Source organism: Acanthochromis polyacanthus, chromosome 3, assembly GCF_021347895.1.
Source record: "Acanthochromis polyacanthus isolate Apoly-LR-REF ecotype Palm Island chromosome 3, KAUST_Apoly_ChrSc, whole genome shotgun sequence".
Lineage (NCBI taxonomy): Eukaryota > Metazoa > Chordata > Actinopteri > Pomacentridae > Acanthochromis > Acanthochromis polyacanthus.
The window spans coordinates 42,900,410-42,919,322 of NC_067115.1; the positions used below are offsets into that span (position 1 = coordinate 42,900,410).

The 18,913-nt window shown below is 40.8% G+C and overlaps 1 protein-coding gene across 1 annotated transcript; it reads right to left on the bottom strand.

The window, feature by feature from the left end:
* Positions 1-3,993: 3,993 nt before the first annotated feature.
* On the bottom strand, positions 3,994-18,791 carry pus10 (pseudouridine synthase 10). The gene is made up of 18 exons (XM_051945643.1): positions 18,648-18,791; positions 17,262-17,389; positions 15,907-16,197; positions 15,719-15,805; positions 14,960-14,994; positions 14,728-14,842; positions 14,528-14,589; positions 13,225-13,270; positions 12,008-12,072; positions 11,840-11,925; positions 9,133-9,258; positions 7,723-7,779; positions 7,549-7,625; positions 6,079-6,134; positions 5,866-5,983; positions 5,300-5,442; positions 4,777-4,876; positions 3,994-4,552 (listed from the first exon to the last, which is right to left on the bottom strand). The coding sequence occupies exons 2-18, from the start codon at positions 17,385-17,387 to the stop codon at positions 4,514-4,516; spliced, it is 1,629 nt and encodes a 542-aa protein (XP_051801603.1). The 5' UTR covers positions 17,388-17,389; positions 18,648-18,791; the 3' UTR covers positions 3,994-4,513.
* Between the last annotated feature and the right edge of the window lie 122 nt (positions 18,792-18,913).

The following is an 18,913-nucleotide window of genomic DNA, read 5'->3' on the forward strand; positions in this document are numbered from 1 at the left end:
AAATACCGTGTGAATATATGTCAGTGATCTGAGCTGACTGTCACTTCTCAGTCAAACTGTCATACCCTTCAAAACATGTTAGCATTATTTCAATGTTTAAGTTGTCACAATCAAAACAATTTATTCAATTCCCAAAATATGTCAGGAACACCCTGAATTACTGTAGATCACTTCAACTTCAAGAGGAGCTATAAGAATGCGTGGTGGTTGAATACGAGGAAGAGGCCGAGGTGCACACAGACACCAAACTGTCCCTGATGAAATTCGGGCTACTCTTGTTGACCATGTAATCAACCATGGCCTAACAATGGCAGAGGCAGGTCAAAGAGTGCAGCCTAATGTGCCCCGCTCCACAGTTTCGTCTATCATTTTGGATGTGGAACTGCATTTTGTTGAGATCAAATTTGCTTGTAAGTAGATGAAACAGAGTTTTGAAATTTATGTGAGCTGTTTTGCAAAAGTTGATTTGGTTTTGAGAAGATGAAACCGAGTTTTGGAATTTGTGTGAGCTGTTTTGCAAATGTTGATTTGGTTTTGAGAAATGTGTCAAAGCAATTGAGAAACTGTAAGAATAAACTTCCCATGGCTGTGCAAGTGCCATGTGTGTGTCAGGACTTAAAGACTACTCATGTTTTGTTTTGTCTTATTGAGGTTTTTTTTTTTTTTTTTTTACACCATTGTACTGTTAGACATGGGGGATATTTGATGTTCCTCTGCCACAGTGACGAAACTTCTAAACATTTTGATGAGTAGTGCTCACACAACGCCACAGGGACTTTGCATTTTGAGGGCACTGACCATTTGTATGAAAAAAATGTTTAGTTTTGAAGCATGAGTGAATTGTTTTCATAGAGATATGACCTTTTGCTGGTGATCCATGGAGTTGTGCTAAGTCATCCACGCCATTTTGCCAAATGAACCTATGATTTTGAGAACGTACTTTCTGTTTCAAGAAATGTGCTGAAGGTATTGAGGAAAAAGTGTCATTTTGGTGCCACTGACTATTTATACGAGAGGAGTATTTGGTTTTGAGGCATGGATGAAGTGTTTTGAGAGAGATATGGCATTTTGCTGGTATTCCATGGTGTTGTGCAGAACCACAGAAAGTATTTTGCAAAATGCACCTAGAGTTTTGAGAATGTCATCTCGGTTTCGAGAAATGAGCCAAACCAATGGAGAAAAACTGTAAGTGCTTGGAGAATACTGTTTGAAAAATTCATTTCTTTTTTGTTTTTTGCTTTGTTTGTGAATTTTCTGAACATTTTCTTTTTAACATGTTGTTCAAAATGTTGTTTGTTGAAATAAACTGCAAAACACAGACAACAGAATTAATTTGTTTAATATTCTCTTGAACACTACAAGAGAATAAACTGTCATATGTCACTTGCTATACCAACTTTGTATTTAAGCAGGTAATAAAAGTACTAGTATTAACTCTTAAATGCAATTTTAGTTATTGCCTCACAATATAAGATTCCTCTGAATAAGTTGATCATGATGCTGACTCTCTCAAACTCTGTAACTAGCAAAGAAATTCGGGCCTTCCTGATCTGGTTTATCTGGGTCCTGGCGACAATGGACTGCTCATGCTGAAGAACTTCTACTCTGGAGTCAGCCCATTTCTCACAAAGATCTGATTAAGAAGCCCTCTGTAGCACATAACCACACATACGCATGTTAGTAACTGCTCATTTGATACACCTCAATAATCTGTGTGATTAGTTTAAAGCATTTGATTTTCAATTTGAACTGACACACATTTTGTTTGTTTTTGGTAAGGGGAAAAAATGTATTCACTGTATAATTTGTTCAGTTGACTTTCAATTTAAATGTTTCTATTTTCTATCTATATTTGTCAGGAAGCCGTCTGGCTCCTGACTGGTTTTTGTTCCTGCTTCTGTCAGGATGCTGTTCCAGCTCCTGCCTGGTTTTTTGTCCCTCTCTCCCAGCTGATTACCTGCTGAGGGACGGGTGATTGCACCATGAGACTCAGCTGTGGAGCAATCAGCCAACGCTACTCACCTGCCTTCCCCTTTCCGTTTAAAAATCCTCTGCTCCCCTCATTGTTTGTGGGAGCATCACAGCTCAGACTGTCCCTTATACGGGTTTCCCCTCACTCCTTCTGTTTTCCACCAACTCTGGACTTTTTGAAGATTTTCCCCCTCTGGATCCTACTGCTTTTGGACATTATTGGTTTTTTTCTTGTGTGGACTCAATTCCTTTTAAGACTCTGCGTTTTTGGACTTGCTGCAACTGTTTCCTTCCTGTGGGAGAGGATTATCACTGTTGTGAGTACATGTTCCTTGTGGTGTTTTCTGCTACAGAGTTCTGGATTTTGGTTTAATAAACTCTATTTTCACTACTTACACCTGTTGCCTGCCTGTTTGGTTTCTGTGCCTGGGTTCTACCACCGCCGCTCCTAACAATATTTTGGGAAGAAAAAACGGTGAAAGCAGGCTAAGAACATTCTTATTTAACTATCTATCCATTATTCATTTCACACAACCCATACATTCATTCTGTTCTTACTAATAATATTTGCTTAGGATTGGAGATTTTTTGTTTGTGGCTAGACATCATTCGGATGCATAAGGTCACAAAATCTGCTGAGAGCTATTTAACTCATTATTACAAACATCCTATATGTCCTCAAATAAAAAAGGTTAATATCACCTAAGCTACATTCAGTTTGTGCGTATTTAACTAAACAGATGTTCTGAGTACAATAATGGGACAAATCCTTATGGCTTGATCTTTGATTTTTTTTTCCTTTCAAAATAAAATCCAGCAAACTCAACAGTAGTTTCCTTTTGCCGTTGTAAAACACATAGAAAATGTTTAAAGATTAAGAAATCAAACAAAATCAACAACTTCTGTTTTTGTTACTTTTTAATTCAATACCTAAGCCCGTTTTTTATTTTGTGGCGAAACCATGGGGACTGTGGGGCGTGCACGCACATCGACACTGAGGTGTGTGTTCCTGCAGTTCTTCACGGCACGCACTTACGCCAATGGGGCGAGCCAACACACCGCGGCTCAGGGATCGCGGCAGCGGCTGCTCTTTGTTAATCAGCAGAGACACATCCTCTCTCCTCTGTCACACAAAGTCTGAGCAAACTTTAGTATCTGCATCTTTGGGCTAAACACAAGCTCCAACGCTATTGACCAGTGATCAGCTGCTCGACTCTTCACCGCACCACTCACAGATTGGAGCTCCGTGCGCTCTGGAGAGACCAGGCAGCCACAGGGCTGGGACACGTGTGGAATGGGTATACAGTCCAAGCAGAAATAAAATAAATATGCAATATATATCAATGTTTCCAGTAATTCCCTTTAAATATAATTACAAAAAACACTAAATATTGCAAATTTGGATTTTGTTTGTGGAATACTGTTATTTCTTATCAGTCAGTGCTCAGCAGCACTGACGATGCCGAACCAAGAGGGCGCAGCATATCGCGCGCCCAGCAGTCGATGCGCACTCGCAGTTAGAAAACTGTAATTGGATAAAAGTTCTATCAGAAAGTCGCATGCCTGGACAGAAGGTGTATATTTTTTAATGTAGGATTTGGAGTTTGATTGATTAAAGCGGAGCAACTGAATGCACAATGACGCACATGCTTGGAGCCTTCAGGACGGAGATGGATGAAATTTTTTAAATGGTACACTTCCATGCGCCGGAAATCGTTAAGCCCTGCATCTGTGTTACTCTTATCATGCATGTATCCCAATGTGTCCTATATGTTTCCTTGTCCCCCATTCTCTTTTCTGTCCCTCTCAACCCGCCCGACCAGCAGGCAGATGGGTCCCCCGATATAAAGAGCCGGGTTCTGCCCAAGGTTTCTTCCTGTTAAAAGGGAGTTTTTCTTGCCACTGTCACCTTAGGGCTGCTCTGGGGGTTCAGGCATATGGGTTGTGTAAAGCTTCTTGAGACAATTTGGACTGTAATTGGCGCTATATAGATAAAATAATATTGAACTGAAAATTAAAAGCTTTTGATTTACTTTTCGTCTGCCTCCATTCTCTGGACAAACTTACTTTTCTTTTATTGAAGACAAATGCAAAGTAGAACACGTGTGTAGAGTGATGGAAGGTACAAGTTTGACATCTTTACAAACAAAATCTACAGTTTATGTCCTGGTCATGGTAAAGATCTAAGGAAAGAATAGTTATCTTCCCATTTTTCATTCATCTGAACCAAAAAGAAAAGGCAGCTCTACCTGGCCACCTTGCTTTAAGCTAAACATTTTCTGTGATCCAACTAAAGATTCAGTCACATTTGACTTGAGTTGGAAAAGCAAATCCAGAAGCAGACCGAACTCCCCTGCAGGACTGTATGGCTACAGTTCATCTCCAAACACTTTCTCACTGTTGTTTTCCATCACCCACACTCTGAACCTCTGGACTGTCCGATGTTGTGCTCTAAGAGGAGCCTCGCTGCTGACAGAACCAGAACCTCGGCTGAAGCTCTCAGACGCAGGACGATCCAGGCCTCAGTGTGGCAGAGCAGTGTTCACTCTAGTATGGCAGGAGGCCAGTCCACATCCACAGACTGAGACAAGAAACACAAGTTACATTCAGCATGTTGAATCTATGAGCTTCCAAAATGTTTGCATGAACAACCAAATGATCTGCAGGACTGGACTGACTGTGAGCAAGTCGCAGTAAGTCTTCTGGACAGCCTCTGCCTTTACACTCATGAACACATCTAAAACATATTGTGTAACTGCGGTTGCTTGTATTTGTGAAGTCGTACAGATGTTACATTTCTCCCACCTCCACATCCAGCTCCAGGATGTCGGTGTCCGTCTTCAGCAGCTGACACAGGTTGGGTTTAGTACGGCCAAAGTCTCCATGGACAAACTCTTTGATGTAACTGTTGGTTTTATATTAAGGAGTTTTCAATCACATGGTCTTTCAAAACTTTTGACTGGCTGACGGCATGAATTCATTCAAGATTAAATCAACAGACAGACAAAGGAAAATATTTACTCCAGTTCTGAGTGATGGAAAAACAAGCTGATTGTAATGTCATGGGGGTTTTCAATTAAAGCTTAAGTATGTGATCCATGTTCTGCTGGCTGTCTGTGCTGTTTGTGCTGTGAGAAAAAAAGATCTAGTTCCTACACAGTCCTTGAAAAAGAGAAACAAAGTGGCTCAGGTGGGTCCACACATCCAGACCCAACAAACACACATGAGCACGCTAGTTATGTAAATAACAACCATCATCGATCAGAATCCCAGACTTGTCTTCAGCTCAACTCCAACTTAATTTGTGCAATGCTATTATTGAGGATACGTTCCAGCCTGAGTCTTCAGTCCCAGGTAAAAGTGATGTGGGTCCAGGAAGCGGGTGTTCATGCTGTGGATGACTCGCTGTCGGATGGCCAGCGCCCGCCGGTGGAGAACTCTCAGAGGAGTCTTCTGGTCCAGAGTCAGCTCCTGATTGGACAAACAACTGCTGATTCTTCCTATCTTTCTGCTGATCATTTACCGTACATAAAACATGGACCTTTGTTTTTCTAACAGCCAGCAGGGGGCGACTCCAGAAAGAATGTGAGTGTGATTGTTTGTCTCCATGTGTTTGAAGCCCTGTGATAGACTGGTGAGTCAGCTGTGATAGACTCCAGACCCCCCATGACCCTAATGAGGACTAAGTGGTGTGTAGATGATGGCTGGATGGATGGATGGATGGATGGATGGATGGATGGTTAGACTAGGTAACTGACTAGTCAGATTCTAAGTTAAAGTCTTACTTTTTGCAGTACTCAGTAAATTCACTACCTGGATGTACAATTATCAGTTTACAGACTCCTCTAACCTCCTGACTCCACATATACAGAGAGTGATGTGTGTTGTGGTGACCTTGATGTCATCAATAAAGGCGATGTCTTCTGTCTGGATGGGTTTCTGGGTCCAGACGAGCGCCGTGTAGGACTTGGTCTTCTCCTCCTCCCCCTCCTTCATCCGGCTCATGGCGTCTCTGCAGATCAACCCACAGCACGGTGCAGCTGTCTGTCACCTTCATTTAACGCTAGATTTAGTTTAGTGTACGTTTGTAGTTTTGTGTTTTCTTACCTGGTAACAATCTGCAGATCTCTCACTCTGATTTTGTCTGAAGACTTGTTAATGGTCTAAAGACAAAGCATAAACAATAAAGTACACGTGAGGGCATAAACGCTGCCGGCGCATCACAAAGTTGAACAGGATAATCTCATAGTGACGAATTAAATGAAATAAAAGTTTCAAGGCAAAAAACAGCAAAAGCTCGGACTGACACAGTCAACACAAGTTACTTTAGCTTAGGACACAACAAATCAGAAATATACTCAGACAGGGGTGTCGAATATAAGGCCCGTGGCCCACCAGAGGGTTGAAATGAATACTTACTGTGAAAACATTTAAATATTGAACATTGTGCCATACAATCTGAGTTTGGTTTGATGGAACCCTACTGTTCATTCACTGCCACAACTTTATGTACTTTTCATATATAAATTGTATACATTTGCAAATTAGAGGGACAACTTAACTTTTTCCTTCTTAGTTCTTATTTATTTAGATTGTGTAGTGTGTCACATCAGGTGGTCAGGATAACTACACAGATGTGGAAATGAATGTACATTTAAAAAAGATGGCTCGATCTTGACAAGCTAAACTTAAAATTCTATATTGAGTTTTGTGTCTTTGCAAACACACTGCGATCTGTAAGTTGTAATGTGTAAATGATGAACTGAGGCATAGCATTGTTACATTTTCACTCATTTTTCTTAATAAATTTCAGGTTAATCATAACATTTTGGAAAAATAGAGTTCATTAAATGTGAACATTTTCAGAACTGTGCTTTCCTGCACTAAAACAAAGGAAAACAATCTGAGTCGACGTTATTTTTTGCTGTGATTTTACTGGTCTGGTCCACCTGACATCAAATTGAGCTACAATCAGTTTGACACCTCTGATGTAGAGCCTGATAAGTAACAATCCACTTTTTATATTCAATTCTAAATTCTACCGGGAGCCGAGGAAGAGAGCTCAACCCCGCAGTAATGTGCCTCCTCCACTTTGGGTTTATCTGAGGAGCTGAAGTAACAACATGATGAATTACAATCATGTAGTTGTGAGGAGAAAAAAGGTGAGAGCTAACATCAGTCATTTTGTGTTCAAATTAAAATGGCTTTTCATCGTGAATTTAGCACAAATATGCAGCCTGATGATCTGGATTTGCTACCTCTGGTTTTCTTGGGATCTCAGCTGTAAAATTAAAATGACTAGGACCCTGACATGGCTTGTAAAAATTGTGTTATTTTTGTTACAATAAATATTGTCACTTCCACAGCTCTGTTTCTCTGTCAGAGACATATTTATTGTTTGGCCTTTACAATAATACTTCTGGTCACCCTGATATCTTTGACAAAAACCACCAACATGTTAGCCAAACATGAATGATTGAAAACAAGACCACTTCCTGTCTGCAGCTGTGGACACGTTTTGCTCAGTATCTGTGTGTTGACTGAAAAAGAAATTGAAGTAAAAGAAACATCCAGCACCTCCTGTAGTTCTTTCATCTCCACTTTGTTCAGTCTGGATCTGTGAGGATTCAGCAGCTCCATCGCGAATGGACGTCCTGCCAAATAAACAGAACCTTTCAAAGAACGCAAACTTCAGCCACACTTCAGGTCAATCCTCTGCAAGAGCAGCTTTTAAAATCCACATTCTGTTACCATTTCCAAGAGTTCGGACGTCTACATCTTCCCTGCCGGACGAGGAGAAATTAAATCCTGCAACCAAAAAAGGATTATCATTAGAACCATTTTATTGTCTGACAGGTCACCAGTCTTCAGTAGAGCAGCTACCAATGTTGAATAGAAACAACATCCTATCTAAACATGGCATCACACAGATGCAACATGGTTGGAAAGTCTGAATGTCACCGAACAAAGACATAAACCCGCTGATCCTGCAGACTCAGTGTCAGAGGGGCTTTGGCTACATAATGTTGTGGCTCTTAGCTAGCTAGCATTGAGGTGAGGAAGAAGCCTACAGCTAGAAAAAGGTTCTTATGAGACAATAACTCCCAGTAATCTCTGTGTGTTTCCATCTAAGGTGCTGTATACTGTATATGGATAGTACTGTACATGTGACAGTAAGGTATTGTTTTACTTTATAGGCGATTCACTCAATTACATTCTTATCCATCACCAACATCATCAGCTTGGTGACCCCTAATCCATTCTGCAGCAGCACCAGAAGCCCAAACCTCCAGACAGAGTCATAAAGAAACCATCAGTTCATCTAGCGCAGAAAACGAGTCAAATGATTCCTTAAACTCTCCTGTTTGTGGTACGAGTTTGAAGCAGAAAGTCAAAGAAAGATGAAAACCACCTTGATACCTGTTAACTCTGACCGAAGGTTTAGTTTTTGTCGAGCCAACTTAAATAAATGAAGCCTGACTATGTTGTACTGTCTTCATAGTTCAGCCTCTGATTGGCTAAACGCTGCAAACACCAGAAAAGCTGCACCGGTAAAAATAGAAGCGTCCCGTCAAATTCATAACCCCCTTAGAACGCATTGATTATAGGTCTGGGCCTGTGAAAGATTAAGTCCTATTTTAAAGGCAAAGGTGCTCACACTTAATGATGAGCAATTATTGATTTAGCTCTTCCTCTGTATTACACTAAAAAGTCCTCTTGGCATTATTTCTGAAAGCGTTTTCTCTTCATGGTCAGTTCTTAAACGTTTGCACCGCACTGTATATATACTGTGTACATTTTTAGACAAAGTCATCATCATTATTGCTTGCACATAAGCATTTATTTAAATGCAAAGTAAAGGCATTCATAGATTTTTCCTCCTAACTTGACTTTGACAAAGCAAAGCGACAAAAAGGTGCTGATGCTCAGTTTTTGGCAGCTGCACTGTTTGGTGAAGACGACCCTGGGAAGGTTTGCCGTAGCAACGAGTGACGATAGGAGGAGTTTGATTGGATAGTGGGCTGTACCGTTCAGCATTCAGTTGATGCTGCAGCTTGAGTTGCTACTGCTGCTGTTTCTTCAGAGAATATGACACAACTCTTCACCAGTGAGACTCTGTGAAGGCACCTGGTGAGGCCATGACTGCACGCTTAGACTCACCGTCGGCTCTGAAGGCAGACAGGATGGGTGCTGCGATCAGCTCCTCCACCGAGGACTCCATCCTCCTCTCTCCGTCGATCACCCAGGGAGTCTGAGGCAGACTGCGGCAGAACTTGTTGTACCTGCCTGAACATCAGCAGGAGAAGTCAAGATTTCATCATGTGCTTTAGAACAGCGGTCTCCAAGCACCGGGCCGTGGACCGGTACTGGGCCGCCCACAGAGGATAAAAACATATTGCTGTTTTTTTTATTATTACTATTTTAGTTACTGCAGAGTCTACACTGTCTTGTATTTTGAATAATGACTAGATCAACTTCCCATCACTTCTGTCTGTGCTTGTTTCCTGCACTTGACTGTCAGTTTTTAAATGTTGTCGTCAATCTAACCCTTTGCTAAAATTAATAGAAAACAAACCTCTCCAGAGAGCTCCTTTGAAAAGTAAATACACCACTATTGAAAAGTTTAGGGTCACTTCGAAATGTCCTTATTTTTGAAAGAAAAGCATTTTTTTCACTGAAGATAGCATTAAATGAATGATAAATCCGGTCTAGACATTGTTAATGTGGGGAATGACTTAACTATTAAACTAATCCTGAAGAACAGTTTTTACCCATGATCCATCAGAGTTCTGAACTCAAAACAATGACACACACTGTTACTTTTAATAATGCTGCTTACGTGCAATTTCCTGCCCACATTTATTCTATTTTATTGGTTTTTAATTGATCTCATTATCTCCTCACTGTACTGTACATACACACGTGGACAAAATTGTTGGTACCCCTCAGTTAAAGAAGGAAAAACCCACAATTCTCACTGAAATCACTTGAAACTCACAAAAGTAACAATAAATAAAAATTTATTGAAAATTAAATAATCAAAAACAGCCATCATTTTTGAATTGTTGATTAACATAATTATTTTAAAAAACAAACTAATGAAACAGGCCTGGACAAAAATGATGGTACCTCTATAAAAGATTGAAAACTATTTGACCAGAGTGACATGATTAACTCAGGTGTGTCATTTAATTGACATCACAGGTGTTTCCAAACTCATAATCAGTCAGTCTGCCTATTTAAAGGGAGACAAGTAGTCACCCTGCTGTTTGGTGAAAAGGTGTGTACCACACTGTGTACAACAGAAAGCGAAGGAGAGAATTGTCCCAGGACATCCGAAAAAAAATTATAGACAAACATCTTAAAGGTAAAGGCTATAAGACCATCTCTAAACAGCTTGAAGTTCCTGTGACAACAGTGGCTCATATTATTCAGAAGTTCAAGACCCACGGGACAGTAGCCAACCTCCCTGGACGTGGCCGCAAGAGGAAAATTGATGACAAATTGAAGAGACGGATCGTTGGAATTGTATCCAAAGAGCCCAGAGCAACCTCCAAAGAAATTAAAGGTGAACTCCAAGGCCAAGGTACATCAGTGTCAGATCGCACCATTCGTCGTTGTTTGAGCCAAAGTGGACTTCATGGGAGACGACCAAGGAGGACACCACTGCTGAAAAAAACTCATAAAAAAGCCAGACTGGAATTTGCAAAAATGCATGTTGACAAGCCACAAAGCTTCTGGGAGAATGTCCTTTGGACAGATGAGACCAAACTGGAGCTTTTTGGTAAGGCACATCAACTCTATGTTCATAGACTCAAAAACCAAGCATACGAAGAAAAGAACACTGTCCCTACGGTGAAACATGGAGGAGGCTCAGTAATGTTTTGGGGCTGCTTTGCTGCATCTGGCACAGGGTGTCTTGAAAGTGTGCAAGGTACGATGAAATCTGAAGAGTATCAAGGCATTCTGGAGAGAAATGTGCTGCCTCGTGTCAGAAAGCTTGGTCTCAGTCGCAGGTCATGGGTCTTCCAACAGGACAACGATCCAAAACACACAGCCAAAAACACCCAAGAATGGCTGAGAGAAAAGCGTTGGACTATTCTAAAGTGGCCTTCTATGAGCCCAGATCTGAATCCCATTGAACATATGTGGAAGGAGCTGAAACATGCCATTTGGAGAAGACACCCATCAAACCTGAGACAACTGGAGCTGTTTGCTCATGAGGAGTGGGCCAAAATACCTGTTGACAGCTGCAGAACGCTCATTGACAAATACAGAAATCGTTTAATTGCAGTGATTGCCTCAAAAGGTTGTGCAACAAAATATTAAGTTATGGGTACCATCATTTTTGTCCAGCCCTATTTCATTAGTTTGTTTTTTTAAATAATTATGTTAATCAACAATTCAAAAGTGATGGCTGATTTTGATTATTTAATTTTCAATAAATTTTTATTTATTGTTACTTTTGTGAATTTCAAGTGATTTCAGTGAGAATTGTGGGTTTTTCCTTCTTTAACTGAGGGGCACCAACAATTTTGTCCACGTGTGTATCTTGCCTCTTTTGCATATGTTGGAATACTTAATACTTAATTTAGCTTGTTTTAATGCACCGTGCAGTGACATCTACTTATATTTTCATCATGCCCCCATGTGTGATGACAGTAATAAATAATAATTAGAATAAAGCTATTCTCATTCTCTAATTCCAATTCTCTTCTAGTTGGACACGACTGATTTTTAATGGAATATCTACATCAACAAGAAAAGTTATTATTTGCTATATGCATGATAGCCGATCCACAGAAAATTATTTTAAACCGGTCCACGGTGCAAAAAGTTCAAACATGTTCTTAGTGTCCTTGGCTACCTGCTACAAAGACAGACACATGGAGACACTGGATGTCCTGAGAAATGCAACTGCTGCTGGGCTGAGCTGGAGGACAAGGGTAATGCCTGAAAAACAATCAACAAAAATCACTCCGAACTGCACTTTTTACAAATACACCATGAAGTGAGACATCAAGATGATACTTACTGCAGAAATTTGGTGTCAGATATTTTTTCCAGAGCTTTGACCACTGCCATGCGGGTGAACACCGACTGCACAAAGAAAGAACAGATTGACAGCGGTCACATCTGTACCTGGAGTGTCCAACCTCTAGACCTCACAGAAATTTAACTGACAGCTGGATCATCTCAGTCAAGAAGAACATTTACACTAGCACTCAAACGTTTGGACACACCTTCTCATTTAACGGATTTTCTTTCTTTTCATGACTATTCACATTGTAGATTCTCACTGAATGCATCAAAACTATGAAAGAACACATATGGATTTATGTAACAAACAAAAAAGTGTGAAATAAGTCACAGCATGTTTTATAATGAGAAGCTGTGTCCAGACTTTTGACTGGTAGTGTATGTTTATAGGCATGTAACAGACGCAGCTCTGGTGAGGAAATAAGTAAACCGCTAGAAAGGAGTTCTGCAAACATGTTACACAGTGACGTACAAAAGTAACTGGAAAAAAGCCTGGATATAAAAATGAAGCGTTACAGGGAGCAGCTTCTTCTGTGGGAGAGAATAACTCCTTTTGGTGTGGACTTTGCAGGCTTGCAGCCCTTTTGCATGTGTGTCACTCAAAATGCATGTGTATGGCAGGATTTTATCACGTCTAATTGGCAGGCTTCTCAGTCATTAATCAAGCCAGTAATGGGTCAGAGACCAACACACTGGCACTATTGTTGAATTCTAAAACATAATCTGGTGTGTTTTTGAAATAACAGTGGCTTTGCAAGATGCAGAAAAAAACATACTGAATCTGTACAAGCAGCTTATCTGTTGCATTTCTTAGGTGTACATACAGATGTCTACCTGTATGTAAATAAACTAATAAAATGAAGAAATTAAAAATCAAATTCCTCACATACTTAACACAAAAACAATCAAATGTATAGTAAGTGGTAAACTGAAATTTGTGACACTTCTGAACCATCATTACTAGTGTTTTAAATTCAGTAACAAGCAGAGAAAGCTTTAATACGCTTTAACCAGACCAAGTCTGAACTGATTGTAGTCACTATTAAGTTAAGTATGTGACAATTAAACTACTTATCTTTGTCAAATCAAATACAGAAAAACATCAACTACTAAAAATCACTTGCTTTTGTATCCGTGGCGCTGATGTCTCTATTAGACAGGAAACTGGTCTGAATCCATCTGATTATTTTTAAAGGCGTTCAAGGAACTCACCTGTTTGTTCTTGGTAGGTTTGAAGCAGTCAGGACAGGTTGTTGCTCTGTAGGGAGGACAGAAAACAGGAGGCAGAGCATCATTTAAGCTTCAGAGCCATTCAGCTCCAACTTTGAGATGTCAGCTCTGAGGTGAACACTTCCACTCCTTTCACTGATCACGATTTAGTTTCTTTTACGTAGCCTCCTCAGACCCCAGCTTTGGTTGGGCTTGCATTTTAGATCTCTTCTACTAATTTGGGATAAGGAGTGACCAATAAATATAATAATCGGATAAAATCTAATATCTGATTATTATTATTATTGTTGTTATTATGAAAAAAATTATGCCCACTTACGGTGGTCTTAGAAAGTTAAACATTCAACCTTCATGCAGAAGCTAATTTGTGATTCTGGGCTACATTAATTATAGAGACTAGACATTCTTGCTACTGTAAAAATATAATTAGAATTTTGCTCTTACTCCTACAAGCCTGCTGTACTAAATCTGTGTTTTCAAACTTAAACCTCCCTCTTTAACCACTGATTCAACTCAGACTCTCCTCTGTGTGTTAAAGTTACATACTGAGCGGGTTTCTACAAGAAAAGTCCTTTGAATGGTTTAAATGGAACTCTGACACTGCTTCTTCCTCTGTTGTGGGCAGAATGATAAAGTTCCTGACATTTCCCTCAGACACTGTGAAACTGCTCTAGATTGGTTCTTTTGGTTTGCTACGTATAAAACTCTGCAAGTCTGAATCTGTGCTTCTAAGGCTGTCGTCAGTCTGCTGCAGTTTTAAGACGGAACAACTCGGCTGTGGTGTTGATTATTTCACTCTTGAAGTGTCCTCTGGCATTTAGACCCTCTTTGGTGAAAATCGAGTTTTTTATCTTAACATGCCCATACGGTGTTTTAATATGCTAGAAAACATATCATAACGAGTTTCAGGAGTTTAATTAACATCCATCCATCGTCTATACACCACATTATCATTGTTAGAGTCGCAGAGGGGGGCTGGAGCCTATCCCAGCTGACTTAGAGTGAAGGCAGGAGACACCTGGACAGGTAACAGTCTATCACAGGGCTACATATAGAGACAATCACACTCACATTCACACCTACGGACGATTTAGAATCACCAGTTAACCTATGCACGCACAGGGAGAACATGCAAACTCCACTCAGAAAGATCCCGGGAAGGCCAGGACGCGAACCAGGGATCTCCTAGTTGCAAGGCGAAAGTGCTAACCACCATTCACTGTGCAGCCCTTTAATTAACATTGAATTTAACTATTTTTTGTCACAAAGAGTGTTTGGGACTCACAGGAAATGGCAGTCAGTGTCTGTCTGTGGGTGAGTGAACTCTACGCCGACCTCGAATGCACTCTGAAAACACAAAATCAGCTCAGTGTCATTTCACGTATATGCACATCAACATATTTTGATTGGCTGAGACCGGCTTTTAAAATGTAAACTAGCAAAAGGAATGAATTTTTCTCCTTTTGGCGGTTGGATGTCACCTACCTTGGTAACTACGGCAACACCCCCCAGCTCCTTGGCAACCAGGCCCTGCATGATCCACTTGAAGGCTTCCTTCACTTGGATGACATCATCCTTGTCAAGCACCAATCCCTTTTCTCTGAAAAACAATAATTTACAAAAACACGCTGCATCACTCAAATGTCTGACTCCATGTGACCTCTGTCTGTACACACACTGACGTTCAACATACAGGAGTCACAACTAAGTCTTTTACCTCACTTCCTTCTTCACATGGAGCCAGCAGGAGTGCTGCAGGATGAAAGAAAACTAATGAACAGTGGAAGGAGACTGACATCTTTTAACAACACAACACTGATACCACAGTTTAATGCTGGATGGCTGGATTCATTTTTTTCTAAACTGCATCATGTAAATACTTAAGTGCTGCCTACTTTTTGTATTTTTTAACGAATCAACACCAGTACAGGGCTGCACAGTGGCCTAGTGGTTAGCACTTTCGCCTTGCAGCGAGAAGATCCCCGGTTCAAATCCCAGCCTGGGATCTTTCTGCATGTAGTTTGCATGTTCTCCCTGTGCATGCGTGGGTTTTCTCCGGGTACTCCGGCTTCCTCCCACAGTCCAAAAACATGCTGAGGTTAATTGGATACTCTAAATTGCCTGTAGGTGTGAATGTGAGTGTGATTGTGTGTCTGTATATGTAGCCCTGTGACAGACTGGCGACCTGTCCAGGGTGTCCCCTGCCTTCACCCGAGTCAGCTGGGATAGACTCCAGGACCCCCCACGACCCTAGTGAGGATAAAGCGGTGTATAGAGAATGGATGGATACACTAAACAAGCATTGAACTGACAGTGACTGACAACTATTTAGGTAATTTATCCAAAAAACAAAAAGCCAAACATGATCTGCTACTAGTTTTAGTAAGGATTTGATGCTTTATGTGTCACTGAGACCACACACACACACACACACACACACACACACACACACACACACACACACACACACACTGACCTCACGGACACACAGCTGTGCAGGCAGAGACACAGACAGCACCAGCGTGTCAAACTCGTAGCTTTTTGCCTTCACTGCTTCAGCTATCTGTGAAAAAACACCAGAAACAGGTTCATCTTAACGACACAGAGCTTGTCATCGTTACAGAGATGATTATGACAGCAGTGAATATTTTCCAGCACACACACCTTGACTGCCTGGACGGTGCCACAGAGTTCCTGCAGGATTCCCAAACACACCACACACACATGTGAGTCGTCGTCCTTCAGGCCGCCCACGGCAGCAGCGTCCTCCTCGGGCTGAGCAGCAGCAGCACTGGGATCCAGTTTAGCTCTTTTACTGGGAGGGTCTTCAGGTGTTTCTGACACTGCTGCATCATGGGACTTGTTGTTTTCATCTGTAGAATCTGGTTGCGCTGAATCTTGACATTTGCCGTTTTCTGTATCCGTGAGAAAAGCTTTAAGCTTCTGAAGGGTTTCCTGTTTATGATGAAAGGTGACAGTTAATCACTCAGGAGCAGCAATTAAGAAGTTCATTGATCATTTTTGAAACTGAATAACGGAGCTGTAGAATAGAGAAGACTACTCTATTTGTTGACTTCTCCATATTCTGATCTGCACCCATCAGCCATAACACTATGACCACCTGCCTATTATTGTGTTGGTCTCCTGTGTGCTGCTAAAACTCCTCTGACCCAGTGGGGTGTGGAGCCAGGACCTCTGGGGATGTCCTGTGGCACCAGGATGGTTTCAGTGAATTCTGTGGGTCATGTGGGTTGCAGGTTGTGACCTACCTAGATCAGGCTTATCCTGGACCATCCCACAGATGCTCAATACGATTTAAATCTTATTGAGCATCTGTGGGATGGTCCAGGATAAGGAGTGTGGAACCTGGGTGAACACCTCTTAACTCTGTCATGTTCCACGGGTCAATCCTGAATAGTTTATGTGATGTGTGTGGGTGCATTGTCCTGATGAGGGTGGAAACTGGCATCAAGGACAGCTGTGGTCATGGGGATGGGGATTAAGGGATTGCCTGACCTGCAGTGTTTAGGTGGGTGGTACACACACCCACATGCCTGTCAGGACTCAAGGCTTCCCAGCAGAACATTGCATTAGAACATGACGGATGTTCTTCACTTCACCTGTCAGAGTCATAATGTTGTGGCAGATCGGTGTGTATTTTGTTACGTTCCGTGGTGTGTGTTTGTGAGTAGGTAGGTTGTGTCTTTTTTCTCTTTTTCCCTTTCTTAAGTTGCGCCCGGTGGGAGAGTCCAGGTGCACCTGCGGCTCCTTCCAATCAGCAGGGATGGTCATAAGCTGAGACAACCTGACCATCGTAAGCCAGATCAGCTGCTAGTCAGTGTCGTAGCGTTCTTCTAACGCTTAATGACACAGAGTATGGTGCTGTGATGTTGGAACATCTTTCTATTTAAGAAGCTCGCTTTGTGCTGAATTTAGTTTTTTTTAATTTTTTGTAAAAAAAAACAACAACTATTTTTTTGATACGTATTAATGCACACAGAATGTAGCATGAGTCCTACCTGCTGTGGTTGTCTGTAGGCAGCCTGAACGCTCACGCAGCAGAATCTGAGGACACAACGAGCACAGCAGCCAGCTGACAGCAGCTTCTGGATGATGGGTTTGTCTTTTTCCTTCAGCGGCAGCATGGCTGCAGGACCACAAACACACACGCCGATTCAGTAAGCCTGCATTACTACATTAGAAAGTAATGGTAAAGTGTTACAAATAATTTATTCAGTAAATCATTTTCTATTTCTGGCTTCTCATACATGAGCATTTAGAGTCTCTCAATGCCACTGTTACCCTGTAGGGCTCTTGATGCATTTCTGTTGACGTTTTTTCTTTTACTTTTTGTTGTAAAGTATTTTGAGGGCAATAAATGTCTTTAGTAGGAGACAGAGAGAAAGAGATGCAGCAAGACAATGATAAAGTCTAAACCACTAAGCCATGAAGAAGTAACTTGATAGATGCTAAACAGACAATCAGTTTCTCAAAAAACATCAAATGTTACACAACAGAAAGACTATCCAAATATTTATTAGATAGCTTTTAATCACATGGCTGCTCATATCATGATATATCTGTGTCTGCAGATGTTTTATAGACATGAGCAGGATTCTGGTATCCTATTCAAATGAGTAATATCATATACAAATTGCATAATAACTACTATTAATCTGATCTTATTTCAGCTACAGCCGTAATTACTCCCAATAGAGATGTCACAGGTTCCTTTAAAGTGTGAGAAATGAAACCAAGGAAAAGCTTTTCAGGTGTTAACTTAGAATGACTTGTGTGTTATTGTTGTACTAAATGCAGTGCTTACCGCTACAACCTGCCCTCAACAGTTTTAGTTAACTTTCATTGTAAAGCATTTAGTAATAAGATTAGATAAAACAAGACACGTGTCAGATATTTTTCAGAAATAACAAATGACATAAGAAATGCAGTATCTAAATGTATAAAGCAACAAGATATGTGAGAAACATTACTGAAATAAAACAAGTATGCTAAAATAAGGCTAGAATAGAGCTGCAAAAAGTCATACTGGTAATTATATGTAGGTAATAAATAACATCACACATTATGAAACAATAATGAAATGAAATACTGCAGCCAGAAAAGGGACATTAAAATGAAGCTGAGCCTGGACGATGAACTGCAGAAATTGAAGAACTACAGACAAAACAGATACAAGAGTTACAAATCGCTGAAGGTGCCCCAGTAAACGGATAGTGAGTGGTTAACGCACAGCTGTCTACTGGGCTCAGAACAACCGACTGCATCCACATTCTGGTAAAAGCTAAGCTAAGTTAGCTAACTCTAAGTTTTTAAAATCAGCATTGTAAAGATGTGAACGAAAAATTATACAGTGAGCTGCTGCTAAAGACCCGAAATTAACCCACCTGATCCACAGGAGGTTAAATCACAAACATATAAATGAGAGCGCAGGCAGCATTCAGTTACTAATCAACATGTTCATCCACAAACGTTCTCCTCCGATGTCTCAGCTCCAACAGACCAAACTAATCAACCCATGGCAGCGTAATGACAAAATGTGGGTTTTTGCATCAAGCCAGAGACTACATCTGAATAAATATGTGTTGATTATGTGCATTATTATGCCACGTATGCAAATTAAAATGTTTTAATTTTTGAAAAAAATTGTCAG